The 27,892-nt window shown below is 41.8% G+C and overlaps 1 protein-coding gene across 8 annotated transcripts in view; it reads left to right on the forward strand.

Annotated features, from left to right (window-relative positions):
• Positions 1–27,892, forward strand: part of ablim1a (actin binding LIM protein 1a) — a 42,608-nt gene that overhangs the window by 10,005 nt on the left and 4,711 nt on the right. For 3 of the 8 annotated variants that reach the window (XR_010573913.1, XR_010573910.1, XM_063491072.1), the window contains exons 2-18: positions 10,948–11,085; positions 14,082–14,265; positions 14,873–14,982; positions 17,913–18,039; positions 18,163–18,256; positions 20,066–20,153; positions 21,464–21,528; positions 22,598–22,675; positions 22,874–23,032; positions 23,289–23,333; positions 23,436–23,471; positions 23,584–23,713; positions 24,253–24,372; positions 25,131–25,235; positions 25,515–25,562; positions 27,516–27,601; positions 27,719–27,842. Coding sequence is in view for 2 of the 8 variants with exons in the window: in XM_063491072.1 (XP_063347142.1) it covers positions 10,948–11,085; positions 14,082–14,265; positions 14,873–14,982; positions 17,913–18,039; positions 18,163–18,256; positions 20,066–20,153; positions 21,464–21,528; positions 22,598–22,675; positions 22,874–23,032; positions 23,289–23,333; positions 23,436–23,471; positions 23,584–23,713; positions 24,253–24,372; positions 25,131–25,235; positions 25,515–25,562; positions 27,516–27,601; positions 27,719–27,842 (1,737 nt within the window). In the remaining 6 variants the exon portion in view is untranslated. Of the gene's footprint in view, positions 1–1,866; positions 2,097–10,947; positions 11,086–14,081; positions 14,266–14,872; positions 14,983–17,912; positions 18,040–18,162; positions 18,257–20,065; positions 20,154–21,463; positions 21,529–22,597; positions 22,676–22,873; positions 23,033–23,288; positions 23,334–23,435; positions 23,472–23,583; positions 23,714–24,252; positions 24,373–25,130; positions 25,236–25,514; positions 25,563–26,613; positions 26,755–27,515; positions 27,602–27,718; positions 27,843–27,892 lie in introns of those variants that run through there. The other 5 variants (XM_063491071.1, XR_010573912.1, XR_010573909.1 and 2 more) reach the window with 5 other exon arrangements.

Consider the following 27,892-nt stretch of genomic DNA (forward strand, 5'->3'; position numbering starts at 1 on the left):
TGGATCATCCATAGGTGCACCAAATACAGCAGAAACCTTTCATCCATGGATAATAGGCTTTGCTCCTCAGGAATTGCTCCTGGCAAGCCTATTGTACCATGATTGTCCTGCAGCTCCTACAGAGATTATTAAAAGAGTCAAGATGATAATAGGTCCACTACAGCAGGAGCAGTAACAGGATGTCTTTGTGCTGCATTTAGCAGTTAGTAGGTGGACTGTAAACCTCGTAGTGTTCTTTTAGTTTTTACTGGATTTTATTTTTGTTTTAATTATCATACACTTATAACATATTTCCCTTTCTTTACAATAAAAAAGGGTGGAGTGCTCGGAGTAATGTCCGGCAACTATTTATACCATTTGCCTCCCTGGCATGTTGCCCGTTTGTTTGATGAGGAGAAAACGCCCCGTGGAAACTGTGGTACGATGATTGGTTTCCAGAAGGTGGCACAGTTTACACTGCAGTGGGCGAATGCATTCTGCATGCATAATAAGCTGCCTGCATTAGGAATTACAGTGGCAGTGCTGATGAAAAGCTGTTCCTCGCACATAGCCATAGGAATACGGATTGATCAGTAACCAAATTTGGTCCCTAATTTCTGCTGAGTTACTTTTGAAGTCATAACCTTTCCACGCTGTTGTTTCTAGAAACACTGGACTGGCACCTTGGGCATCAGTAGAACTTTTTAAATTCTCCGTAGAGCAAATAAGAAACTTTATTAATGCATTATACACTAGTTTGTCAGCTCTGAGTGAAATAGTATTCCAAAATAATTCCATATATTTGATGCAGTTTCTTTTTAGTATACTAAAACACTGCCATGTTCGAAGCAGCAAAATAAAACAGGCAAGAAAATGTGTCACTTCAGTTACATAACACACGTGCATACATTTTTTTCTTGTTTTTGCATGTTGTCGCATCTCTAGCAGATGGGAGTCTTGTTTATTTTGCAGGGTTTTTTTTATTTTTTTATCACAGAGGTGCCACTTCATTCATAGAGTCATTTTTTTCATATGGTTACTTAAGCGGCAGATGATATAAGAGCCGGTATGTTCATCTAGCTAGAACATGCTCTCCTGTGCTCTGTGTAATTGGATTCCAGGGGACTGGAGCGCCGAAGATATTAATACAGCGCTCGTGTTCGCGATCACAGGAAGTTTAACCTTCAACCTTAGATGGCCCGTCTTGGTCTTTGCATTGCTGCCCTCATGATCACTGAGATTTTTAGCAGTTAAGGCTCTCACTCTAATTAAGGCTGGCTTTACTGGTCCAAAAACATACTTCCAAAGAAGTCAGCCTTTTACTTAGTTGCTTTTAAAGCTGTTGTGGTCTGCTTTTTTTAATACATCTGTCAAATACTGAAAGTTTTCAGTGAGCCACTCTTTTAGCACAGCAGGCTAATTGCCTTACAGTAAAAAGTCATTGATCACCACCTGCTGCCCTGTTGTACTGAAACACAGTCTTTGCTGAAGTGTCTGTTGTACAGCACAGTGATAAGGGGGTGCTTTTTCAGAATAATTCAATGTTGAACTTCTTACTTGTGGAATAGATTTATTTGCATTTCAGGGTATTGATTAATCGCAGTACCCACTTTGGAATGGAGGACAGTTAGAAATAAGGTTTTGCAACTGGAAAAAAGAAGAAAAAAAAATCTGTGTCATTACATGTGAGCAGGTGTGGGGATTTTTTTTTTTGGGGGGGGGGTTACTGTTTTGGTCACACAGAGGCATCAGCAGCCACCTGGTTGCTGCAATGAGGAGGCGGCTGACACAACAGAGAGGCTGAGAGAGGGAGCAATAGGGGAAGAGGAGGGAGGAGGACGTGTGGAGGGGGGGAAAGGAGGAGGAGAGGGATGGGAGGAAAACAGGCAGTCGGGAGGCAAACCCCACGCTGTAGCTGTTTTTGAGAGGAGCGCTAAGCAGCGCCCACACCTCTCTCTCTCTCTCTCCCTCTCTCTGGTGCTTTGGCTTTCTTTTTTGTGCTCCAATCTTGACTAAGAAAAGGGATCTAGCAGCTCGGGTGTTTCTGGTGATTGATCCTCAGAGCCTTTTCTGGTGCGGATATACCTGGATTCCAATGGTCATGGTCAAAGAAAAAGGTATTCCAGCGGTCATGACTGTGTGTGTGTGTATGTGTGTGTGAGGTTGTCATGAGTGTGTTATTACAGGATTTGTTTTGCCTGTCGTGCTGTTGACTGTCTGCAGACCGTATAGACGTGCAGTATGTCCATTTGGCTTTAAACTCCTGTGTCTGGCTGAATTCGATTTGACTGGACTAAATTTCTGATTTCCGATTTGATTATTTTTAGAGATTTAGACATATGATGTGGTAATATGGGGGTGGTTTTCTCTATGTGGGTGTGTGTTGCTTGGAAGAAGTATGACTAACAGCTCAGTCTAAATGTGCATCTCTAGCACATCAACATGTTCCCTCAGAGAAGCAGACTTGAACATGCTACGCCCTTGTCGATATTCTCTAGCTGCTGCTGCTGCTGCCTGGGTTGGAGTCTGCTTAATTTGGCTGCATCAGGCTTTATGTAAATGTACAGCATCTGGCTTGTCATATAGGAGCTTGTCACTTAAAACCTTCAGGGTCATAGTTCTGGGATTAAACAGTCCATCTTTATAAAGAGGCTAAATAGCGAAGTAACGTAGAGACGAAAAGTGGAGCACTAGTGTAGGGAGGCACACTGCGCAGAGCTGTGGACCTGCACTCTGTCTCTCCCTCCCTCTCTCTCTTTCTCTCTCTCTCTGTCTGCAGCCGTTGCCATGGTGACCATCTAAAAGGTACACTCCATTGTTGTCAGCTGTGGCCCCATTCATAGTGTCCTGTTGAAAGAAAAAGATGATTGTTTCCACCTATAACCGAGGTCGCCCGGCTGTGTGGGCAGAACGAAGCGAAGTCAGGGGTTGTCGTTTAGAGATATTAACATTCCCTGCAATTTGCCGGGGCATGCGCTCGTGAGGTTGACCGTTGTCAGCATGACTCAAGGCGAGCAGCAGTGTAGACAGCTTTCTAGAGTAAAGAAAATCTCCTGTTTAAAAATATTTAGAGGAGCGGTGAAAGCTCTGCCAAGGAGCAGATGATTAACTGAACTCAAACTGGAGTAGCTTTTGTACCGGGAAGGAGTCTGTAACTTTCAAACGCAGTGTATATCCATCACACTTCATCACTATACTATACAAAACAAGGTGTTACACTTTAAACCTAATGGACTGGATGTTAAGATCATAGTAATAAGTCACTGAGGCATGTCTCCAGTTGTGCAGTGCATGCTTGTGTAGCCAAACATAGTTCATCATAATTCTGTCTTTTTCCTGAAAATATTTCTACCACCAAAAAAAAACATGTGCAAAGACTTTTTGGTCAGATGTGAGTATGCATCTGACAGCACACTGGTGGCTGGAGGCGGTGTCCAGCTCTGGAGCTGTTTCCCTTCATGTGGATTTGACTGGGCCACGAGTAAAACGGCCCTCACCACCAAGTCCCCGTGCTGGCAGAACATCCGTAACCTCTGGCTGCCACGTTTTCATCTCCCTTCTGAAAGTTTTTCCATAGACTTAACTCACTACCTTCCTGTTCCATTGTGGGCTTTGTCGGTGACAGAAAGCTTGTCCAGGGTCCTCTAGCTTTTCATTCCTCTTAAGAGGAAGCTATCGGAATGTTTTTGCAACCCAAGCTTTCATCGTGTATTCTCCCGGGATCTCATAAGACAACCTGTCTGAGGCCAGGTGGGCTCGGTACCATCAAGACGCACAGCTGAGCCAATACTGAATTACACTGTATGCTCAGAAAGATGAATCACAATCAAGGGATTGCAGTGTTAGCGTTTTGTCTGCTTGCAGGCGGCTGCCCTATTTTGAAAGCCAAAAATACCCTTGAAATAGTTTGTGATTTATTGGGTCCATGTGTACCTTAGATAGTCTGAGCTTGAGTTACACGTGCCTGAGATTTGTGTACATTTATAGGCCAAGCTGATTCTTTTACCCTCATCCTCATGCTTCCTGTGCCAAATTGCATCGGAAGCCCGGCTGACCGTAGCCATCATCACATGTATGTCACCTGGCTCATGAAACGCCAACTCCCACCACCACTCTTACACAGTGTGAAGATTTCCTCTTGACATGAAAGTCTAATGTCATGTGCCTTTGTGGCTGCCTCTAGTGATTTTGCAGAGTGCTGCTTCTGCTGCAGACAACTGCAGTGGTGCCTCATCTTTGAAGCTTGCCAGTGTCTAGCCCCTGAAAGAGGAGCTAAACCCTTTCGCAGACATGAGTGCAGCACAGGCTCTCACAGACACACATTGTTTGTACAGCTGGCACACAAGACTAGAATACACAGATGAGATAAGTGGTCAGCCAGGAAGAGATGGCCACTGACCTAAAATATACACGCTGAAACAACACGAGTGACGTGGGTGAGAGTCACATGAAAGAATGCAGAGTGTAGTCATATATTCTGCCAGTCAACAAACATCCTCCCTGCCAGGCATCAATCAGTGTGATTATCCCAGGAAACACGACAGGAGTGCGGGGCCTTCGTGGGCTGTCATTGAGAGGCAAAGACCCAAAGTCATCATCAGATTCACAATCACGAGGGGCTTTGAAGTTTATAAAGCCTCCATTGTCTCCTTCTTGATAAGCAACTGTGCTCCGAGACTCTCTCTATTATTATTGTGTACCTGCTCAACAACAAATGATCTGCAATGAACTGCACTGTGCGTTCAACCACAGAGTGCAGATCATTATTTCAAGCTCAGGTCCCTTAGGATTAGTTATTAAAGGTTTAAAGAGGGGGTCTGGTGGAGGCCGATAGGACTCCCCCCCCCCTGCAATTTGTGCCCCGCGTTTGAAGTGCTTTGTCTGGGGTACTGATGGCGGGGCAGAGGGGTGTGGAGGTGCTGGATACCACCATACATATTCATGGAGGGGAGGGTTAAGAGCTCCTTGTTATGTCTGAGCGATAAAGAGCCCCAAATGCCCTTCCCCCAAACAGGCACACGTCCCACCGCACATTGGCATATTTTGTGCCTTTGATGTTAATCTTGGGTCAGACCCCCCTCCCAGAATATTCCATCCAAAACGGGTTGTACCCGGGGGCACCGTGTGTGTGTTTTTGTTGCCTATGAAGATCTGGGGACTCAAGTACTGGCATGGGCACAAGGAGTGGAGATGACTGCCTTTGCCCTCCCCCCCTTGGTGTGTCCCTCTGTCTAGTGTATGATACTCTACAAACGCACACACTTTCCCTTATGGCTGCTGTTTCTCTCTACTGGAAACTCTTGTGTCTGCGAGTCTTACAGTAACAAAGGGAGAGGGAGCGACTGAATATTCTATTAGATCTTTTCATCTCGCTCTCTCATCTATTGTTTAATTCAATTCCCCCTCTCCCAGCGCATTTCCAAAGTTCTACTATGGTTTTGCATACCTCGGGGTCTATGAAGGCAGGAAATGAAAGCAACAAAGTCTGAAGCTTCTTCAGCAAATCCTACGCTCTCTGTCAACAGCCCCGCTCCATTATTATTAGCCAGTGAGGCCGAGGCACGTGTTACAGAAAAACATCTGTCCTCGGGGGATTCATGAGGACCTTTCTCACTTCCCTCCTGAGTATAATCTTCAGGCTTTATTATTGCCAACACAGCTAGACTTAGCTTAAATGGGCTGGGGTGGGGGTTGAATATGGAGAGAGCAGCCCCCTTTTCTCTGGGCCTGGCTTTGGGATGCTCTGCTGGTTATTGTTCTCTCACTACTGTGTGTGTGTGTGTGTGTGTGTGTGTGTGTGTGTGTGTGTGTGTGTGTGTGTGTGTGTGTGTGTGCGTGCGTTCATTGTGTGCTTAGGCTAATATCAGTCACTTCATCCTCTGGTGATGAGGCAGGACAGCTCACCCTGTCAGCATAGCCAACACATCCAGCCCAGAATGAGGAATGTGATCAGCAGTTGGAAAAATTGTACTACTATATATTTTACAGTAAGTTGCTCTGTGCTGAGGTTGCTTCATGTACTGCATACTTACTTATTTATAGCATTATATAATATATATTCTGGCAAACCGAGCAGCATCTTGCTGCTGTCACATGAACCTCTAAAGACTCAATAATGGATCTGTTAAAATGCCAAGATGCTGAAGTAAAAGTGCTTGAACTCATGCTTTTATAGACTTGGAGTTATGAATGTATACAGGACTGCTAAATGTTTGAAAGAAGCCCCTCAGTAAGGCGCTTTATGTCCGGACAAATCCTGTAAATGAGCCAATCTGTAGCATTTCATATAATTTAGCAGCCTTTTTTGTGCAGGGTTCTTAAGTTTTAATGAAATGCCATGTAGAGTACCCGTCTCAGCTTCATTTTTTCCTAACCCCCTCTGTGCAGCCACTACTCAGGCAAAGGCAGTACTTTACAGAGCGGGGCAGAGGCGGGGCAAAGTTGGAAAAACACAGCGCTTATGGATTCCCATCCAAACCTCAGCGTTTAGATCCTCTGTGCATGGGATTCAAACATCTGTCTTGGATTTCTGTCAACCTGTTATGACGTTAGCAGTGTTGACTTTTCCGTGCCGGGCTGTCTCCCACTGACAACGCAACACTATGAAACGTTAAAAATAGAAACTGGCATCAAATCAAAATATCTACTTTAAAGCTGCTCTGTTGAATATTTTTATCACCACGCTGGTTCAATGCCTGTGTAATGCGAAAGGTCTAACTTGTATTAACATATTCAAAGAATTATCACCATCCGTAATCATTTTAGGCAATAAGTACAGCCCCAAATGCCAAGGTATAATAGTTCAAGAGCCACGTCTGTTGTTTCCCTTAGGAGAACAAACAGGAACTAAAAGCAAATCTCATATTGCACCTTTTTGTCAGCCGTGATGTATAAAAAAACATAAGTCAAAATTCAATGATGTACTGCAGTTGCATTTATAAAGTTGTATTCACAGTCTAAGCCACAGTCATAGCCACATTTTTGCCATGCAGTCATTCAAGCCTATTCTATACTCTTTAAGCAAGACTCACAAATTAGCCTAGCGGTCATGCTAACTGGTGAGGTCAGTGTTATCCACTGCACCATTTTACCCTCCATTATGCCAACTATAAAAGGCAGCAATACACAGACACTTTTTGCTGAAGTGGCTTTTTGTTGGAGTTTGATTGAGAGTTCAGAACATTTTAGTGTAGGTCTAGTAGACAGGCTACAGGCTAGCTTGCTAATGTGGCTTGATTTTGGAGACGTAGGTGCTCTCAGGTAGGGATTCTCAGTAACTCCAAAGTTAACTTCTTTCCACTTTGGGTGGTCTAAGTCAGCTTGCTAGTGCTACCAGTGACTTAAGTCATTGTAAAGTGTGTGAAATATTGGGTTTGTTTGAAGGCACCTTTAATAAAGCTGGGATAGGGATTGAAAAAAAAGCAGTTAATTTGTTACAATTTAACTACTGGGCTTTAATCCAGAAAATGCTAAGGTAGTCAAGTACGCTAATTGTTGAATATTAACTTGAACGATGTTTGTATGACATTTCTGTGTTTACAGCTCGTTGTACCTTTCTTAAGTTATTAATGAATCAAGTTTTAAAGGTTAAGCCCTTCTTAAATCACATGACATCTTGCTGATTTACTATTTTGTTTTATAGCAACATTATGAAAGTTGTTTTGATTGCTAAAAAGAAAGCCAGTAACCTGCTGTGCTGGCACAGTCAGCAACCTCATGTACCAGCACTTTGTAGAACACATTTTCTTATCTTCGTTTTTGACACACATTGCACATGTGAGGCTTCCGGCAGCTAAGGTCATGTGTCAAATAAACAAAAGATGGGCCTTGGAATGTAGCATTCCCAAACAGAGGAAGTGCTAATGGGGGTGTTTGGAGATGCAGCAACTTTAAATGTTTTTTTTTATTTTGTTCATTTGATATTTGACTTAGGTATTTAGTTATTTTTTATTTGATTAACATTAAGTTAAAGTAAGTATTAAACTAGCTCTTGGTTTTGTGTCATTGTAGTTACTTCATTTGTCAGTTTTTGTACAAGTTGGCCTGATCAGCTAGCATTTAGACCATCGTTAGAAATATACAATTATATATAAAATTTCCTCCTCATTTGATTTATACTACTAAAACTTGTCAGTTTCCTTCATGAGCACAGTGTTATTACTACTGGTACGAGTAAATGCGACCAAAAAGAAAGAAAGAAAAGGAAATGGAATTGGCCTTTAAGTTGTTCTAGCATGTTCCTGAGGCTGACTTATTGGATTGGATATTTTTCATGAGAGCGGTTACCCAGATGGCCTCTGTTTTTCCATCAAGGTGCAATGTCACATACAGAGCTGCTGGGACTCCGTTTACTCTTACAGTAGTCTGGTTCGCCCAGAAATGAGTCATTGTCCTGCTGAGTGTAATCACATCAGAAACACCAAGGAGAAAGATCCTCCCCTCATAGTCCACCTTTTTTTTTTCTGTTATCTCACAACTGCTCTGTACCTTCGTGTTTCAAAATGTAAATAGAATAATGTTATGTTGTTGTAATTCCTTTTAGGAGTTGCCACAATAAAAGTTTAGTCAAGTTTAAATCAAAAATAGCTGAAATGCCTTTTAAAAAAATTGGACTTCTCTTTCTGCCGTCTTTAAACATTAGTAAGCCAATCTAAACGTAAATAATGGGACACAAGGTAGGGCAAGTCATCAGAAGTCCAGAGTAATCTCTTTCTTTGGTAGACCATCGATTGTTCATGATACTATTTCAGTATTCGCTATTTTGGCGGTGTCTTATTTTAGCCTTGCAGACTAATGATCTACTGCAGAGCAGAAAGAGGAAAGAGCCTTTCATGTCTGTTCTCACTGTGACTCTGCATATTTGTGTGGGTATGTCTTTGTTTGAAAAAGAGACAGAAAGAAGTAACAAAAGAAGGAAAAGCAAAAGCCTCCTTGCCAGTTAAAGCTCCCGACTGTCAAATAATCTGCTGGTTTCAAACAGCTGATAAGCTGTATGCAGTGCGGCACTGCAGCGGTATTTACGTTCCGTGCAGTAGTGGCAGATTAACGTCTGTCTTTAAGAGGGATGCCCAAAGTGTTAAGTGAGGAATGCCACATGCTGATACATCGTGGATCTAAAAATAATGCTGGTGCTGCTTGCCATTAATAGCCTAGCCTTATATAATTCTAACGATGGTCAAAATACCTCACACCAAGAACGTGATGTCTAAATGTGTTTGTACATTAAGATCCGAGGCTGGACAACAAGTATGTTATAGCCACGTTAGGCTGTGGTTGCACTACTTTAGTTCAGACTGAAATATCTCAATCTGTTTCTCAGTTTGTTCCATTGCTTTGAATGTTGATATAGGCATTCATGCCCTTAAAGATGAGCCTCACTGAGTTTGGTTATCCTTGGATACCATCCCAATTTTCACGTCCACAGAACCAACTTTTTTTGATAGACTGGCGCTTTACTAGGTCTAGACATTCATGGTTCCCATAGGAATTACCTATGATTGCCCTGACTTGCGTCACCTCAATGTGTTTTATGTTGTAAGCTAAAGACTTGGCGACAGGGAGAAGGAAAAACTGCCTTTTAACAGGAAGACTCTCAGGCAGAACCAGGCTCTGGGAGAGGCAGCCATCTGCCACAAATGGAGGTGAGGGGACAGGAAACTATGGAAGAGAGCCATTAGATTAATAATAACTATTAAATGGAGTGACATGAAGTCTAGTTCCAACAGTCTTTTTTCAATTAATCTAATTCAGTTAATCTTCAATTAATCCAAATTTGAATATTTGGTGTATACTGCATAAGACCTTCTTGTGTTTGTGATTGGTAGTAATTTATATTAATTACCACCAATGTATATGAATGCGTTAACAGTCAATAAATCTAAGCTCGCTAACATAGTGAGCAAAGCACCTTCATCACATCAGCAATGCTGACATTGTCATCTTGAGCGCGATAGAATGCTGACATAAACATTAAGCTCCAAGCGACACTAAAAGACTCGTGTCCTTTATAAAGTGGCTCCACTCCTTTACATTCTCGCTTTCTCCTCATGCGTGCACACTGTCAGTACATCATGGACATGTGTCTGCCTTTATAAAACTGTTATTTGCTGCCTACCATTGTTTTATTCATTCATGGCTTTTATAGAATGAGTTACTCAGTCACAGCAAAAGTGATGTCTCTTCTGTTTTATTAGAGGCTGGTTTTTACTTTGTGAGTCTAAGCGTGTATGTCTGTGTTTTCATTCAAAAATGTGGTCCTGAGGACATCTACTGGAGCAGGTGGTTTTGTGTCAGTGTTTATGTGTCTGCCAGTTTGTCCAAAGATTTGCCAGTGCAAAAATGTCACAAACAGGAAAGATGCTGTCAGCAGGCAGAGTTGTCTCAGAAGTCACTGGTTCTGCAGTTAGTGTGACCCCATTGCCGGATGGACTCTAGCTTTATTTGCGCTTACATGTCAAAAAGAGTCAAATGATTATTGGGACAATAAGCTAGCCAGAGACAGTAAATGGTCCATAACTCTAAATTATGTTTTCCTTTGAGAATGAAAGTACATTAAACTCAATAGTGAAACGGTCTTTATCAATACCCTTTTAGTGCTCTATTTACCAAGCCTTGCTCCCCTCAGCATTTTGACTGTCCATCCTCAACTGACGGAGACAGACTATATTTAGACTGATGTTCTCCAGAGAGTCTCTCTGGCCAAGAACCCAAAGTTGCGCTGTCCTGCTCAATGTCATTCTTTTTCTTTTCTTTTTACGCTGACAGGCTCTGAGCACTTGTTCTTCAGCTCTGGTGTTTGTGAGATGTTGCAGATTCAGGTCCTTGTGCCGAGCATGCTAATGTTGACTAACTGTTGACTATAAGAAATGTCACAAAAACCGTATTGACTGCCACGTCTAGCAATTCCCGTGGCTCATCAGCATTACAGCTCAGCAGTAATGTTGATATTGTGTCTGCTTTCTTTTGCAGTGGCTCATGCGCAGGACACACGCCACCACTCTACAGAGAAGCCCCTAATTCAGTGCTACAAGTGTGGGCAGCCATGTAAGGGCGAGGTGCTCCGGGTGCAGAACAAGCACTTTCACCTCAAGTGCTTCACATGTAAAGGTACAGTATACAATAAATAAATTTTCAACATATTTTATTTGAAATTATAATCAAATTATATTTTCCTAAAATACTTAAATTAGGTACGCTAGAATATGGGGATAACAAGTCGGGAAACAAAGAAGTAGTAATACTGTAAGTAAATTTAAGTAGTGTGTAAGTAATTTTAAGTATTGCATAACTTCTGGTATTTTACATGAGAAGGAAACACAAATTATGTTGTAAGTAATTTTGAGTACAGTGGAAGTATTTTGTACATAATGTCATAGTAATTTTGCAGAAAAACAAACGATATTATCTTGCATTTTTACATGCTTATTTTTTTTACACCTTTGATGTTCATTATGATCTTTTTTCCCCTCCTCAACCACACTTCAAACATAACCTTCAAAAGGATTGTATTTTTAAAAAGCTGGCTTTATGTGAATAATAAAGATGGAGATGTAACAAAGTAAAGATGTAAAAATGAAAGATTAATCCCCTCTCTAATGTGTCCCAAAAAGTATAATGTACTTAGGATGGAAAATAAGGAAATATTGTTTGTTAAAATCATGCAGTTATGCATTAATTAAAATTGCCTACACACTACTTAAATTTATTTATAGCATAGTTATTCCTGTGCCATATTATAAAGTGCTACCAAGAATTCCAGTTAAGAGGTAAACTCCTTTGGGGATTATATATGAGTAAATATCTTTACTAGTATTTACTGCATGTGATTTCTCTCACCTTTATTCCATGTCAGAAATCCTTTAATATTAAAATACAGACCAGTTGTTAGTAAATAAGTCATGTGTTTACAGTTTAAAAATGATCTTTTATACCACTAAGACTACACGGGAGAAGAAAAATGTGGGAGCTATGTGAAAATTGGCAGCCAAAGTGTGAAGTTTTAAAATTCTCTGCTAATTTGAACCTGTCACAATAGTAGGACATTAGCTGCCTTTCATTCAGTCCGTGCTACTTAATGAACTGGTTTGATTTTTTTTTTTTGTTATGAAGAATGTTCCTCGCTGTTTGTACTCAGGAAGCACAATAGTGCAAATAAACAGTTCTTTCTTCCTTGGCTGTCCCAGAATGCATCCCGTCCATACAAAGTTTGAACTATAGGACCAGTCAAGTCCCTTAATGCCACAATGTCCTTTCTGTGACCTTCCGACTGGACGGATGCATGGTGGCATGACTCGTCTTCACTTCTCAGACCTGCATTGTTCAATTAAAGTGCCATCCTGTCTACTATGACAAGAGACAGTGCAAATCCTTGTTTATTAAGCTTTATTACCGATAGGTTTCTAGCACTCCGGCATGAGTGCTATGTAGCCGCCCACAGCTGACCAACCCATCTCACTTCGGGCCAGCTCAGGTCTTGCCCTGCTAAAACCTTTGTAGTTAATCCAAGACTGGAGTGCTAAGAGTTAGCTTACTTCATCGAGAGCCTAGAATAACACAAGCAAACGGTGAGATTAGTGCCTAATTCGGTCCTTTACATGTGCATGCCACAGGAGTGATAAAAGCATGATAAGGATAATGAGAAGGTTGCCAAAGTAGACACTAGTACAGCTTTAGTAGCCAAAAGACTCGGTGTCCTGGTCCTTGCTTTAATTGGATGTATGCTTTTATCAGTCTCCAACCTCACTAGTAGTAATCCTCAGGCTGACTGAGCTCTGACACTCAGAGATGCCTTTGCAGATGGATCCCAAATAGCCTCCTTTTGTACACTTTAATTTCATTAAATGCACAAAAGTTTCTGTTTCATTGCAGTTATTTTCATTTCAATTCAATAAGTCGACCTCACTGAGGTTCTAAAAAGGCATTTTACATAATGGCATGTATCTTTTGAAAAGCCAGGGCAGCTGGACATCAAATCTCCACTGCTGGTTTTCCTATTGACTCACTTAGTTTACAAGCTAATCTCATCATGTCTGAGTCTTAATGCAATTAAATCTGATTCACTCCCTCACCCGCTCCCATTCATCCCCAGGATTTAGCGTGCCTCATTGCATAAGAATGATTAGGTGCAGTTATCTCAAACATCAAAATATTTTCCCTCTTAGCTCTGGCATTTCCGAAGGGCTTATTAAATTCGCAGGCTCTCTCTTCAGTGCTAAAATGGTGAACTGCACGAATTGAGTGATTATTATGGAGGGTTGAAATATTCCGTACGGGCAAGCTGATGATGAAAATGTGCAACCTTCTCTCATTATGTTGCAATGACTGATGTTCTGTTTAATGTAAAGTGTAACGTTTAGAATTCCTAAAACAAAATCTAATAATGTTCTTTAATACTATGTTCTGAGTACTATATGAAAGACAAATACTTACTTTAACTGAAAGTTTTTATACACACAGATTTTTTTATTACACACATGTGATTATTTAAGTCAGTTTTAATGCCAACACAAAGGTCAGCCATACAAATTCCGAGTAGTAAAAATATTTTATTTGTCACACAAACACCAAAACACCTCAGTTGTTTGTGAATTTCTATTTCTTACCTTGTCAGTTTTGAATGTTTGTGTAGATGACAAGGTTACATTTGAATAGAAGGAAGCTTGTTGTAGGCTATCAGTGTAGTACCAAACATTTTGAGCAAGTTATCTTCCAAAACAGATCAAAGTTATTTCCTGGGCTGGACAATTGCCGAATTGTTGTTGCATTGAACCTTTAAAGTGAAAAAAGCCTTGCCAGAGTAGTGCAGACTGATAGACATGAACTCTAAATGCAACAATGTTTCATAGCGAGAAGATTTTTTTTAATAGCCTGGCTGTGAACACTGCTGATGAGAGGATTTTTCGTTCTGCTTCCCATTGTACACACAGAGCTATTAATATGTGTTTTTCAGTGATTTTCCAGTCATCGTCCATTTCACACACTCCAGGCTAGCAGTTGTTAAGAAAGCCACTGAGCCATGGACAAGTTGTGAGCCTTGATGGTTGAACGCCTTAAAGCATTAAATGACCTGGCTCACTGAGTGCCAATTTGTGTGTCTCCTATAGTATGTGGCTGTGACCTTGCCCAGGGGGGCTTCTTCATGAAAAATGGAGACTATCTGTGCACGCTGGACTACCAACGCATGCACGGTACCCGCTGCAATGGCTGTGGGGACTTTGTTGAGGGAGAAGTGGTTACTGCTCTGGGCAAGACCTACCACCCTGCCTGCTTCGTCTGCACCATCTGCAAGTAAGACATTCACTGCTTTCACCAGGTTGGCATGTGGACTGCAGAAAAAGTGTGATTGCATTGCAAAATAATAATGAGCACCAACAAGCAGCAATAAGTTCTTAAAATAAGCTCTAAAATATAAAATATGGGATGTGAAGTATGAAAAGTCGCTAATTGCAGTTGCATGGTATTCTGAGTTGAAAATATATCTTCTTTGAAATTTGAAGCAAATCTTCTCCTCTTTCTATTAAGTGCACATTTGGTTTGAGCAAAATCAACACAGGTGCTTCTCTTTAACGCTGCTCATGTCTTACTTTCTTGGATTCATGTGTGACTCTCCATTTTAGCTACAATTAAATTTTCCGTGGAATGATTGTCATGGACAAACAAAGTTCATGGCAGGAGTAATTCCAGTAGACAGTTTACAGTAGCATGCTGTGTGTCATGTCTGCGTCATCTGACTAAATGAGCTCCCCAGGCTGACAGTGTTGACATACATCCGCATCATTGGGCCCTGTCATCTTCACCACCGTCAAACAACCTGCAAGCCACAGCTAATAAACTCTTACACTTACCATGGGACTGCAGCTTTTTTGACTGGTTGTTGATGTCACCCCGCTTCCAGACGACCGTTTCCTGCCGGGGACAGGGTGACCTTTAATGGGAAGGACTGTCTCTGTCAATACTGTGTCGAGCCCATGTCTCCAGGACCAAAGGACATCCTGGGCTCCAGCAGTGAGTAGCCATTGTCTGTTACACAAACAGAAAGGAATTAACCTTCACACAATGATAGTTTGATAGACTTTGCAATTGAACTGAAAGTGAATTATTGGAATTTATTTGGTTTTAGAGAAACGAAAAGTCTGGAAAAACGTAGCCTCCAGATCTGATTCATACGTGGCATTTAATGTAGCTGTTCACCAGTCATTTTACTGGTAATATTTTGGCTGTGAAGAATAATTTTCAGGTCCATATCAGTCATCTTGCCCACACATTATTAGCATTAATTTAAAATCAGTTCAATGTGAAAATCTATAATAAATGTGGAGTTGTGCCTGTCCGTGGGTCATTCATTACGTACTCATAAACTTCGTACCCACAGTCATTTCTATCCACATGGTAATTTTAAAGGATTTCAATTCTTAACTTGAGAAGTTACATGAACTTCTCAAGTTCATGTAACTTCTGTAAAAGTGTTGACTTTTACAGAAGTCAACACTTTTGACTTCTGTAAAAAGTGTTTCTCGGTTTATTTGAGATCTTAAACAGTTGTGAGCGATTGCCCAGAGACACACTGGAAAAGCTCTAAAGGCCAATGTAGTTAGCACAAGATAATCAGCAGCATGCTGGATGGCTTACTTGTTGTTACGTCTACAAAGCTACGTCACCACAAGTGCACACTTTAAGCTCCATATACAATTGTAGAAACTTGCAGGTGTTGCTGCAGCTTGGCTGTGAGGAAACCTGCATGTTCAATAATTCGTTGTCTAAATGTGCTCGACGTTTAACTGTGTGATAGTCGGTGCTGCTAGAATCAGGCCAAGCAAGTTCAAGAGTAATGCTGAACCGCAGATCAGACAGACTCAAAAGTAAAGAAAAGCTGGTGTTCATCTTTGATTAAGCAAACAAAAATGAATAAATAAAAGAAAAATAAACTTTTAGAGAGAATTTTAAAGAGAATATTTTCACAGCTGTGCCTGGGATCAACAGAGCCTGGGATCATGGGGAATATATACCACAGGGCTGTAAGGTGTAATGAGTAGGGTCCGCTCTGGTCAAGCACTCTAACATTAAACTTCTTTTTAATGATTCTTTTTAATGAATCTAGAGATTCTCAATTTAAAGAACTGCTTGTACGTAACTGTTTCCGGCATTGAAGCCAAATAAACTAATAGTCTGATATTTTGCCTTCCACTGTATTTGATATGAAGTTATAGCTGTAAGTTAGTTAGTCAATAGTTTTCACTCTTTTGTTTTCATAATGATTAAACAAACAGGTTTTTTTTTTTTTTTTTTTTAAAGGTTAATTAGTGAGAAGTTCAGGTACTGTTGGGAAAATACTGCCGGGAAGGTTCATATTTGATAAATAAAGATGATAAAGTGGTATCAACCGATCGTCAAACCTTTGGCACAAAAGTAAATTTCCCTACATGCCAAACTGTCAGTTCAGTTCCGTTTTATTTATATACTGTAACACCAAAACACAACAACAGTTGCCTTGAGGTGCTTTATATTGTAATATTAAGACACTATAATAATAGACAGAAAACCCTGACAAACAAACGACCCGCTCTGAGCAAGAATTTGGTGACAGTGGGAAGGAAAAGCTCCCTTTAAGCAGAAAGAAACCTCTGGTAGAACCAGGTTTGGGGAGGGGCGGCCATCTGTAGCGACTGGTCAGGTGTGAGGGAAGGAAGGCAGGACAAAGACACACTGTGGAAAGAAGCAGAGTTTAATCATAACATGATGATTAAATGCAGGTAAATAAACAGAGAGAGTGAAAAGAGACGAGTGAAGAGGAAACACTCAGTGCATCATGGGAAGCCCTCAGCAGTCTAGGCCTTTTTCAGCATAACTAAGGGAGGGTTCAGGGTCACCTGATCCAACCCTAATTATAAGCTTTTACGAAAAGGAAAGATTTAAATCTGATCTTAAAATAGAGGGTGTCTGTTAACTGAACCACAAGTAAGCCTGCAGCATACTGGAGTGATATGGTGCTATGTAGTCTTTAAGATAAGACTGGGCCTGATTATTTAAGACCTTGTATGTAAGGTGAGCAGAAGGCAAAGCAGAAGCGAAATCCCAAGGGGTTAAGCAGGTTTAAAAATGGTTCTTTTCCACATCACAGTGCAGGAGTTCCCTTAAAACCTAGTTACAATTGAAGTAAAAATAATGGACTTGTAGCATTCAGGGAGATCCTCCACCTCTCCCAGCCTCATGTGCCGACCATCCGTTTTCCTTTATGTATAACACCAAGGACAGGTCTCGCTAAATAATGCATGGACATGCATTTCCTCTGGATTGTGTGGCCCTCAAACCCCCCCCCCCCCCCTTCTGGATCCTCTCTTTCTTCCTTCTCTTCCTCTTCCTGCTCTTTCTAGCTGCCTCTCTCCCTCCCTCATCCCCCACTGGTGTCTCTGTTGGTGTTTCGAGAGCTTTTAGACAAGGTCACCTATAAATAAGGCATGCTGATTCTGCTCACGTCATCATCCCAACCTTGTTATGCCTCACGTAGTTATCATCCCCCGTGGTTGCGGTCGGCTCTGCGTTCGGCTCTGCGTTCGGCTCTGCATTCGGCTCTGCGTTCCTTTCATCCTCTATTCATTAAAGAAGAGATGACGAGAAGATTGTTCATTTAGAAACCAACCTCTTACACTTTTAGAGCCTCGGGATCCTACTTGCTTATGGATGGAGCTTTTAGAACCATGATAGGAGAGAAGTGGATGATAGGAAGCGGCAGCTGTCAGAACGCTGCTGGTTACACTCTATCACCATCTAGTGTCTTGGGTCAGAAGTGACAAGATGCCTCAGCTAGTATGTAAAGGCTGTGTTTTTATTTTAAACAAGCCTTCAAACAAAGTATTAATTAGATTCTTCCTTCAACTTTTAACTCATGTTCTTGTTGTGTGTGTTTTTTTTAAACAACGCCTATTTTACTTTCGTAGATTGCGCAGGATGTGGCCGAGACATTAAGAACGGACAGGCTCTCCTTGCTTTGGACAAACAGTGGCATCTGGGCTGCTTTAAGTGTAAGGCCTGCAACAAAGTGCTGACCGGGGAGTACATCAGCAAGTAAGGAGTACATATCTGCTGTGATTATAGGCTGCTTGCTTGAATTTAGGCCTGCACAGGGTTCACGCTCCATGTAATATTTCACTGTCAAGCGTTTCCACACGTGTCTCTCTCGCCTCACAGGGATGGCGCCCCCTACTGTGAGAAGGACTACCAGACCCATTTTGGAGTTCAGTGTGAGGCGTGCCATCAATTCATCACAGGGAAGGTGCTAGAGGTAAGGACACACACACACACACATCCATATCACATTTAACTCTTAGTATGCGCAGATATCTCTTTGTGTGGCTGCCCTCTGAGTTTCCTGAGAACCTGCCTTAGGTAAGTTTGAGGGAATCCTGAGCGTTTAAATCCTTAAATCACTAGAATTTAAATGATTTTTAATCATAATTTTTGGGAAAGTACAATTAAAGTTTAGATTGTTTGCATTATTTTGGATTCAGATGTCTTTAATACTTGAGAGTGTGCTTGCCTTTCTGCTTCTCATGCAGACACATACAGGGGATGTTACATGGAGCAGAATTGTGAAATGTAGTTTGATAATCTCTGGTGTAATCTCCTCTGCACCGAGCCAAACAGACTCTTGACACGACTGTATTCAACTAAAAGATTAACTCTTAGCAGATTTTAGGTCTTCTCAACTCCTGCCTAAATACACATTTGCAAAAACACGCTCAGGCATAAATTATATAAATATTATATAAGAGGGAATGTGATCTGACATTTAAAAAGTGACTGGTATCCCCATGCTATCACCTGTTATGAAACACTTTTTAGGCACTATTAGAACTGCGCTTAAAAAACACGTATGTCCTTTACACTGTGTCTGTTCACTAGTATCTCCAGCATATGCAAGCCTGCTTGTTCTACAAACAGTGATCCGGTCAGACACTGAGTTATGTGTCATTTAATGGTATGAAAATGTCACTGCTAGCCAACCAGGCTTACAGTAATCCAACACTAAGGCAGGCCTTTATGACAATAGGAAAAGGCTGCTGGGTCTCATCCCTGAGCCGCTGCCAGTGGATCAGTGAAGCCAAAGCCAAAGTCTGAAAGCCTAATCACTGACCCAAGACCCAGGCCAAATACTGTAAAACCATCAGCAGGTTGCATATAGTCTGTTCCTTTTGGGGGTGCAGTGCGAATGGCTTATTAATGTAGGGGTCATTAACGGTGCTGTTAGAGATAGAGAGGAATCGGGAGTGTCTGTAATGGTACACTGCACATGTAGCAGAAGTACTTTTATTATAGCTGAAAGGGAATTGAGTTTGGCAGAGTGCTGGGTAGAAGGCACTATAAAGTTTCTTCTACAGTCATTTTTTCTCATGCAGTAAAATGCAAATATTAGTCTGTGGCTTCATATCTTTGAGTGGCCACTTGCCTCTTAATGAGGGTTGTTATACAGCAGGCGATTCATTTGGATATTTATCACCCGTGGTCAAGGTTGCTTGGGCTTTTTAATAGAACGCTCCACATGCAAAGTGGTACGTCAGTATAGACGGAAGTTTGGGCGCTCTAGCTGTCAGACCATTTTACTGGAGCACATTATGAAAGGAAGGTACAAAGCCGGACGGTCGGATACTTGAAAGCAGGTTGACTGTGCCGTTCTGAACCATCATATTCATCTTTTTAAAATAGTAAGATGTTTGACTGGAATACATTAAATGATTTCTCAATATGTGATGCAGTAAAGTCACACAGATCCTCACTTGACTCCATGAACTACTGAGAAAAATGTGAAAAGATGCTGAATGGCATTTTTAGGGAAACTTTTATCACCCGCTGCTGCCCATTTGCATGTGAAGCAATCCTTTAGAAAGGAAGCTACTGGCACACTGGTTCTGATGAAACGCAATCTTTCCTAACATGGGCTGTTCGAGGAAGCGAGCGTAGCTGAGAGCAGGTGGGGCACAAGGTTTACTGCCTGGAAATCATAGCTCAGCTTCACCTGTTCCACTGCAGGCTTCATTCGTCTTCATTTTTACCCCCACGATGCCAAGTCTGTTTTGCGCTCCGTGTTTTCCAGGCAGGAGATAAGCACTATCACCCCAGCTGTGCGCGATGCAGCAGGTGCAATCAGATGTTCACAGAAGGAGAAGAGATGTATCTGCAAGGTGAGCGGATCTACATGTGCTGCTGCTGCCTCATCAAAACTTTGTTCCTTTTTGCTTTTTTTTTTGTGTGTGTGTTTGTTAACTGACACTGATAAATTGAACACTCCTCTTTGGGTTGAAGTTTAGCATTATGAAATGGATTTTATTCAACTATTAGAGCTATAAAGGAGGAAATAGTATTAGAAGGTAGAAAATGTCAAGAAAATTGTAGTTATTTCTGTCATAAGGGTGTAAATTATAATAGTCTGACATTCATATAGGAGATTATACACTAAAAACCACACTCACAAAGCTCTTTATTCTCTGCAAGCTGTCTTTTTAACTGCCACACACCAGTAGATGTATTCAGATTACCTTCCTGAGCTACAGACGTATGTTTGTACTGCTGTAAACCCAGAGACTGGTTCCTCTGCAGTATGATGGGACTGAAAAGCTGGTGAAAACGAGGTCAAAACGAACATTTTTTTTAACATTCTTTAAGTCTTGAAGTGAAGAGCAATACTAATTTTGTTGTTTTCCCAAAGATTTGAAAAACACCGTGAAACACATCACTCTAAAATCTCTTAGATGTTGGGATTTGGTGACCGTGGAGGACGTAAGAAATAATTTGCGTCACTTCCTTTCCCAGACCATTCGGCATCCTCTCGTAATCTTCTTTGTCTTCTTACTTATGTGGATTTTTATGTTTAACTTGTCAAAGATGAATCCCCGGCACACTGTCAGCTCTGGGTCTCTGCAGTGGGAAATCTTTATCCTAGAATCAATAAGAAAAGGAAGTGTGATTTCATCTCAGTTCTTCTCCATGAAATAGAAATGTTGCTGCAGTAAATGAAGCATTTCTGTCAGCAAGACTATAATTGTGTAAATGTGTAAAATTACAGTTTGTCCAGATTTATTTGTTCCTTTTTTTTTCTTTTTTCTTTTTTTCACTGTGGAGCTATTGTGAAAAAACACAAATTTCTATAGTTAGGTAATGACAATATATGAATTATTTAGGCTATTTGATTGTTTAATTATTACTTAATTACTTTGGTGGATTAGGAATGGCCATATTGAAGTCTTTATCAATAGAAAAAAGCTGTAAAACTTGTGAAAATACAGTTAAAAAAATCGAAACGTATGCCCTTCTTCAAATTTTCCAAAGCCCCCCAGTGGGCCGAAATGGAGTCTTTGCTAGGCCAATTCTGGCCCATGGGCCTTATGTTTTACAACCCCTGATCTAGAGCATGAGCAGCCCTTATGAATAAAATTTAATTTATGTGTTTAATCATTTTAACCTGAATCTATTCTCTCTGTGTCTCCCTGCACAGGGTCAACAGTCTGGCACCCTGGGTGCAAGAACACCACGAGAACAGAAGAAAGGCACAGGGAGCGGGTAGGAATCTGGGACCTTTTGGGGGTTTTTATGTGTCACGGAAATGTTTTACAGGAAAAGATAGAGTTTGGAATATTTAACTAAACACACTGTTACCACTCCCTTGCTGTTAAAATTTAACTTACTGTGCTGTAAAATAATTTGCCTGTTGAAGCAGCTGTGTGTGTGTGTGTGTGTGTGTGTGTGTGTGTGTGTTTGCCTTTCCATGTGTTTATGTGTGTGTATATAAATATTTGTTCATATGCATATTTACGCGTGGCCACGTTCACCTTGATGTATGTGTGAACTGTGAGTCGGGCAGCGAAGGTACAACCCCTGTGTGATGTCCTGTGAACCCCCCCTCCCCCTCTCCCTTCCTCCACAGCTAATGCCTCCGTCCCTCTTATTCCTCCAAAAAACAGAAAGGCAGGTACTGTATTTCGCTATTGGCTATGAGATGGCATCATCCTGTGTTCCACCATGTCCATAGGACACAGTGCACTGTATGCTGCCATCTGCTGGAGACAGCCTGCAGTGCCCTCTCTCTGTGTGTCATACGGAGCCATTCAGTCCTGTCTTTGAACGCGGCTCATGTCGACGGCGCATGAGACAAAGGTGCTCGCACATTTAAAGGAGCAGACGAGCTGACACAGATGACTGATGTGGCTTTTTCCTAAAATCAACATTTACCCATTCGGCGAAAAGCTTCAATTATGCCACGTGCAGACCTGCTGCTGCCATTCAGACAGTTCATTTCCCATAAGCAGGCATGAGGTCCTTAAGAACATCAAATCACAGCACTAAATCACTCATTCACTTTGCAAATTTGCAAATGAATGACTTAATCATGAGATGACATGTTAGTGTTCCAAAGTACTTCATATAATTCATGAAACGTAAATACAGGGGTTGCCGTTCCCTCTCATCCCTCATACAGTATAAAGACCAACCGTGTACTAATAATGCATAATATCCAGGTGACAATCCTGGCTAATATGCAGATGCCACTGGGCTGTGGATCCTGGTAGGCTAACTGCTCTGAGAGGTATTGATGTGACTAACAGCCACATTTGTGTTTTCTTTTTCATAGCCGACGAGGTCGTCATCTGAGAGTATTTGTTCCAGACCTGGTTCAAGCATACCTGGCTCACCGGGTCACACTATCTATGTAAGAAATGTCACAAAGAGAGCTACAGTCTGAATAGATTCTGTAAATACTGTCAATGATATTACCCTTCCCACACCTTTTTTTTAGCATAACTGCTGTTTGACAGCTGCACCTTGCACAGCAATAGAATTTTCTGCAGTAGTAATCTCCCTTTACTCTTGTGTATGTGTGCACGTTTGTCTTTGTTTGTCTCCCTAGGCAAAAGTAGACAATGAGATCCTTGATTACAGAGACCTAGCTGCCATTCCAAAAGTCAAAGCCATTTATGACATTGAGCGCCCCGATCTTATTACCTATGAACCTATGTACACCACCTCCCTGGATGAGAGAGAGGAGAGACGAGAGAGTGTGGGAGAGGTAAACACACAGACTGCGTGCTTCTCATTGTGCGCACACAAAAACGGTCCATGAATAAAACTCAAATGACATGAATAAAACTCAAATGAGCCATGATTTTCCTCTGGAGGGATTTTTTCTTATGCAACAACAACAACAAAAAAAAAAAGAGAGAGAGAGGATATGATAAACAGAAAGGACTCTATTACTGATTAAGATATTTTTCACTCTGTAATAAAAGATCTTTTGCCTCACTGAACTTCTGGCTCCTTCACAGCTCCACACTGCCAGGAGGGAACGTTCCCCCTTGCCGGATGACAAGGTTAGATGCACGGCTAAAAAGGAAGCACAGTTTAATTTGTCTTTTCCTTTAATGTCCTTGTGAAAATCAAAGTTATAATTCAGTTGTTTGATTTCTTTGCAGTCCTTAAGAAACATGTCGCCAACCCCATCTGGTGAGGTGAGCGAATCCATCAAACTCACTGTCCTGCTATAGGCGACAGTAAATACAGTCCAGTGTAGTGCGCTCTCGTTCATCAGAAGCTTGTGTAATCACTCGGTTGTGTTGACAGGGATCTTACGACAGGAGGGAACGCATCCTTCAGAGGTCCACCAGTCAGGGCTCCATAGGATCACCAGTTTATAATCGTCATGGATACACCCCCACTTTGTCACGGTCGCCGCAGCATTTTCACCGGCCAGGTAGGTCCTCGAAAGACTCATTTTGTGTATATGTGTCTGTGTGTATTACTGTAGTGATTTCAGGGTTTTCATAAAGCGGATCCAAAAAATCTTTGATAAACAGGTGATGATGATGATTCAGAGTTCGCTCAGCCTCGCCTTAATGTTTGCATTTCCCTCCCTGTGTTGTTGAACGTAACCAAAATTGACTTGAGGTTATTTTGCCTCGCTTTGATTTACGTGACAGACAATCCATTTGCAGAGTAATTATCTTCAAGTCAGTTTTGCCCCTTTTACAACACAGTTTGAGTTTGCTGTTCTTTCCATAAAACTTTGCTTTTAGAGAGTAAAAAATCTTCATCTTGAATACTCCTTACGTCTCACTTTGGGTGTCTTTTATTTCTTCTTTTCAACATTTGACCCCTCTGTATTTTCCGTATATCGTTTGCCCCACAATGTCTCACCTTATATCTCCTTCCCTCGTCCTGTACTGTCCACTTCTATTGCCTGGTCCTGGGGTTTTTCTCCCTCCCTCCCACACTCTTTCTCCCACCTGGCAGAGGCTCTGACAGGCATGCAGAAGCTCTGCTCCTCCCTGTGCAGTAACAGTGTGGGCTCCAGAAATAGTGACTCCCGCCCCACCTCCCCTTTCAGACACCACTTCCTCCCCCATAGCCAAGGTAAGGGCCCCACTCCACTGTTATCTGCTGCCCCCTCTCTGCGCCCCCCGCCCCGGAGGCAACACATCATCTCCATCATCACCCGGATAGCGACTCCCGTCAGTGCCCACTCTGTCATTCTGGATCCATCAACATTTCTCGCCTAAATGTTTCGGTCAAACCCATGCTTTTTTAAGCCGCTGACATGCTCTCTGCTCCTCTTCTGCTTTGACTTCACCTTTGCCAAAGTAGCTGTCAGGCTCCTTGTGTTTGTGCTTTACATCTTTGCATGCACTAGAGAGATATCAGTAATCCAAACCCGAAATCCTAACTAATACTTCTGTGTGTGCTGAACGAAGGATATATATATAAATATTTCTTTTGCATTGTATTGCATTGAATGAGTCTCCAGACTCCAGTAAACTGTGCGGCTGAGATAAAAAGAAAGCTTTTACTGTTTTATAATGTCGATATGCTGCTGCATGCAGGGTGGTATTAACTTCTTAACTCTGAATTCATATTATAAAACAGGCTAACAGACATCAAGCTTCATTACCCATAACACATTTCCCAAACATTTAATCTCAAAATTCAGAACACCGCTGCTCTGCTTCTTCTCGGCCCCATTTATCGCATATATCAAAACTAAAAAGAATGCACCCCATTCATTCAGAATGACTTCAGCTGGTCCCGTTGGTCCCTGTGTGTTGCACCGTTCAAATTGTGGTTCCCCTGCAGTATCCCTGCTTACCTTCTGTTCTTGGTTCTTCTCACTGGAGGCACCGACCCGCCGAGTGGCCGGAGCTCTCCCCTACCGCTCAGGCCCGACAGCCGGCCGGTCACCCCGCCTCTCTCTCAGACCCCTAAACATTTCCACCTCCCAGGTAGGAGCTGGAGCGCACCCTGTCACTGCTCTTTCTTTCTTTCTTTCTTTCTTTCTTTCTTTCTTTCTTTCTTCTCCATTTGGGAGCTATTTTGTTTTTCCCTCTCTCTTTTTTTAATAAAAAACACATAGAGCTGTATCACAGGTCACGTTTTAATGTAAATCCCAGTGTAGCATGACTTACTGTCGTTTGTTTTTACACTAGATTTTTTTTTAACCATTTCTACTAATCAAAGCACGGTATGGTCTGTAAATGTCTTTTGCACATGTCTGTTTTCAGATCAGGGGAGCAACATCTATCGAAAGCCACCCATCTACAAACAACACGGTACCTCTCCTGTTATACTATGATCTTTTTTGCAGTAGAAACTAAATTCTGTCTTTTTGACGATTCATTTGTGTCAGTGATTCCCCACCGGATACCTGTTATGAATTGTGTGAAAAATACATACGAAGTGGACACAAAAATCCAAAGATGATGAAGCTAAAACTAACAAAAACTGGCAAAACATGAAGTTGTTGTTACGGTTGCAGGCCACAACTCTGGCAGTTGTATGAAAAGCAATTTAAACCCCCCCCCCAAAACCTAATAGGTGTATAAATTTAGAAAAATATGAATGTCTAAATGAGTTCCTCATATTGAAAAGGTTGGGAAGCACTACTGTAGCCACTACTCTATATGTTATTGAGGTCAACTGAAGCTGTGTATTCATCTAACCATAGCCACCATCAGCGTCAGTGTACAAGCAATGTTTGAAGTCTGTCTCCAATCCTTTTATGTCTGACCTGTAGCTTGTTTTACTTTGTCCGTCTTAACAAGTCATAGCAGTAAAAGCAGCGCTTGGCCTGTAGGTGAAGCGAGGCTGTGCAGCGTTTGTGGAGTGGTGACAATTACGGGATAACCACTCTTCATTTTCCAGGAGTCAAGAGCGAGGGCAGTGGGTACCACAAGCAAGACCTGTGGCACGTTTCAAAGTAGAGACTCACAAAGGGGGATGAGCGTTACTGTCACTACAGTGTCTTTTTCCGTGTGCTATCTATATTACTTAACAGTAAGAGGAAATTCCATAATCTGGCATTAAAATGGAAATCCACGTGTACACTCGAGGCTTTTCTTTAATTATACGCTTAATACTCACAATGAGTCTTATCCACGACCAATTTTCACTTCTTCTATGATAAGAAAAAAGGTCAAGCTTTTTCTGTTATGGAGTGGCTTGTTAAGAAAGACTGTATATTTATATATATTTATGAAAATGATGATGACCCAGGATTAAATGATCATTGAGCCTGACGATCAGATGGTGCAAAGATGTTTACTTGTGGTTTAGGCTGTGACCCAGACACTGATAGCTCAGTTCCCATGGTTACCAACCTAGATACAGCTTCCATAGCACGCCAAAGCAAGTCTGCTGATGAGATCATCAGATCTGCCACCTTCCCCGCTGCCCATGCTCCCTTTCCAGATGACAGCTCACGGAGTGAGGGTGATCGCTGGCCCTACTCGCTCACTGCGTTAGGTACAGTAGGCTCCCGTTGGGCATGTTCGCGCTGCTATCTCATAGTGGTACAACAGACACCTTACTGCCACCTAACTCTCCTGTTTCCAACCCTATAGCTGCCCCCAGAAGCTTAACTGCATCCCTGCTTTACCCCAGGCTTAAACTCTTGTTCAGACATAGCAGTATTTGCCTTTTGCGGGTTTTTTGTGTTTTTTTGCTTGCGCAAAACTGAAGAAGCGTTGTTTGGTTTCTGTTGCTGTCATGTTACTTTCTGCTTGAGGCAGCATCAGTTTCTCCATTTTACTTTCCCTTACTGCACACGACGGGTCCTTTAGCTGTATGCAATGGAACCACAAATGACTTGGACAGAGATAACTGAGACTGACTTCAAACTTCTGTCTGTCTGTCTTACATTGTGCTGTTCTGTGTACTTGACATCTTTAAAACTCGACATGAGCGGCGAAGTGTAAACTTCTGCCATGTCGGTGTAGTCAAATATTCCAATGAGTCCCTCTGTTTGTCTGTCTCGTCAGCTCTGTCTCACATTTGCGTTCGACCCTCCACCATTTACTGTGTGTATTTCTCCCTGCTCGGCGCCCAACAAGGTGGCCATATCTATTCTCTTTCTGTCTACGTTTGAAATGTGAATGAAACATTGAATGTGGTCGTACTATTCAAGAACGTTTGAAGCATGGAATCCTGCAGGGACGTGTCTTCGTGACTTTCTATATGCGTGCTTTTGTCATCTGTTTTTTTCGGCTTGTGTTTGGCACCTGTAGGTTCAGAAGGGAGGAGAAGATCTAGAGAAGAGGAGGAGGAAGAGGCTTTGAAAAGAAAGCAGCTCCAGGAGGAGCATCTCAGTAAGGTCAGTCGAGTAGCTTCACCGTCAACAGACACACATCGGTCAATAAAGATGCAATACATCTGTTTTTCCAAAAGCTTTCGATAGCTGTGTAACTTTTTTGAGTATGCGTGTTTGTAGATTCAGTCCGGTTTGGGGAAGCTCATTTTGAAGGAGGAGATGGAAAAAGAGCAGATAAGGGAGCGCCATGCACGAAGCCTCTCGGCTCAGCGCTACGATCCCAAACAGACCAGCTGTGATGCAGGTACAGAGCGGCTTTGTCAGCCTAATGCTTGGAGAGCCTATTTTTTTAAT

Source organism: Pelmatolapia mariae, linkage group LG13 (assembly GCF_036321145.2).
Source record: "Pelmatolapia mariae isolate MD_Pm_ZW linkage group LG13, Pm_UMD_F_2, whole genome shotgun sequence".
NCBI classification, from domain to species: domain Eukaryota; kingdom Metazoa; phylum Chordata; class Actinopteri; order Cichliformes; family Cichlidae; genus Pelmatolapia; species Pelmatolapia mariae.